A 961-nucleotide genomic window follows, 5' to 3' on the forward strand; every position below is an offset into this window, starting at 1 on the left:
GCATCTGGGTGGGGCTCCCCGCCTGCCCCTCGCTGGGTGCACCTGCTCTCCACCACTCACCCCTCCCCCCCCGCAGTTGCCACCCCATTCCACATGCAGTTTCCTTCCCCTCCTATTGGATCCTATCCTACCCCAGGACTTACAGCTGCCTGAGCAGAGGTCGGGGACGCAGCCTGCTGATCTGGTTGTGACATGATGCTGTAACAGACAAATTTGCATATTCCTCTATTATTAGATTAGATAAGCAGTGTCGTAATAACACTATGCATAAAATGTTATGGAGCACAGGTAAGATAATGGTCATTTATTTCTACAAGGGGAGCTGATCAGGGAGATGAGATCATGCATCATCTGGACCTTGAAATATAAAGAGAAATTTGCAAGATGGATTATATAGGGAATGTGCTTCATACTGAGGGATGAGTGGAGGGAACAACATAGACCCTTTGTCCCACCCTCTCACCCCATAGAGGCTAATACAGCAATGCTGATAATCTGTTTTATTCTCATTATAGGGCACTTGAATTGGCTGTTAAATACAAAACACATGTTGATACAGTTCTTGCCTACCGTCAAAAATTTTTGGAGACATTTGGTAAACAGGAAATTGATCAACGATACTTGCAGTATGCAGAAGGTGTAAGTATTATATAGTATTTTATAATGTATCCTAGAGGCCTGGTACACGATGTTTGTGCACGGGGGTGCGGGGGAGGTCCCCTCAGCCCAGCCTGCACTCTATCCAAACTGGGACCCCTCGGGGGATGTCCGACTGCCAGTTAGGCCTGAACCCGGGGATCAGGCCTAAACTGGCAGTTGGACATCCCTCGCATAATCCTGGACTGCTGGCTCCTAGTCGCTCACCTGCCTGCCTGCCTGGTCACCCCTAACTGCCTCTGTGTGCTGGCCTGAGTGCCCCTAACTGCCCCCCTCTGCCGGCCTGGCTGCCCCCAACTGCCCC

General features: G+C 50.4%; 1 protein-coding gene across 2 annotated transcripts in view; it reads left to right on the forward strand.

The window, feature by feature from the left end:
• Positions 1 to 961, forward strand: part of IFT80 (intraflagellar transport 80) — a 106,227-nt gene that overhangs the window by 100,376 nt on the left and 4,890 nt on the right. The window contains exon 19 of one of the 2 annotated variants that reach the window (XM_006753815.2): positions 516 to 639. In XM_006753815.2, the coding sequence (XP_006753878.1) occupies positions 516 to 639 (124 nt within the window). Of the gene's footprint in view, positions 1 to 515; positions 640 to 961 lie in introns of those variants that run through there. The other variant, XM_015565500.1, reaches the window with a different exon arrangement.

The sequence above is a fragment of the Myotis davidii genome, unplaced genomic scaffold, assembly GCF_000327345.1.
Source record: "Myotis davidii unplaced genomic scaffold, ASM32734v1 scaffold570, whole genome shotgun sequence".
Classification (NCBI taxonomy): domain Eukaryota; kingdom Metazoa; phylum Chordata; class Mammalia; order Chiroptera; family Vespertilionidae; genus Myotis; species Myotis davidii.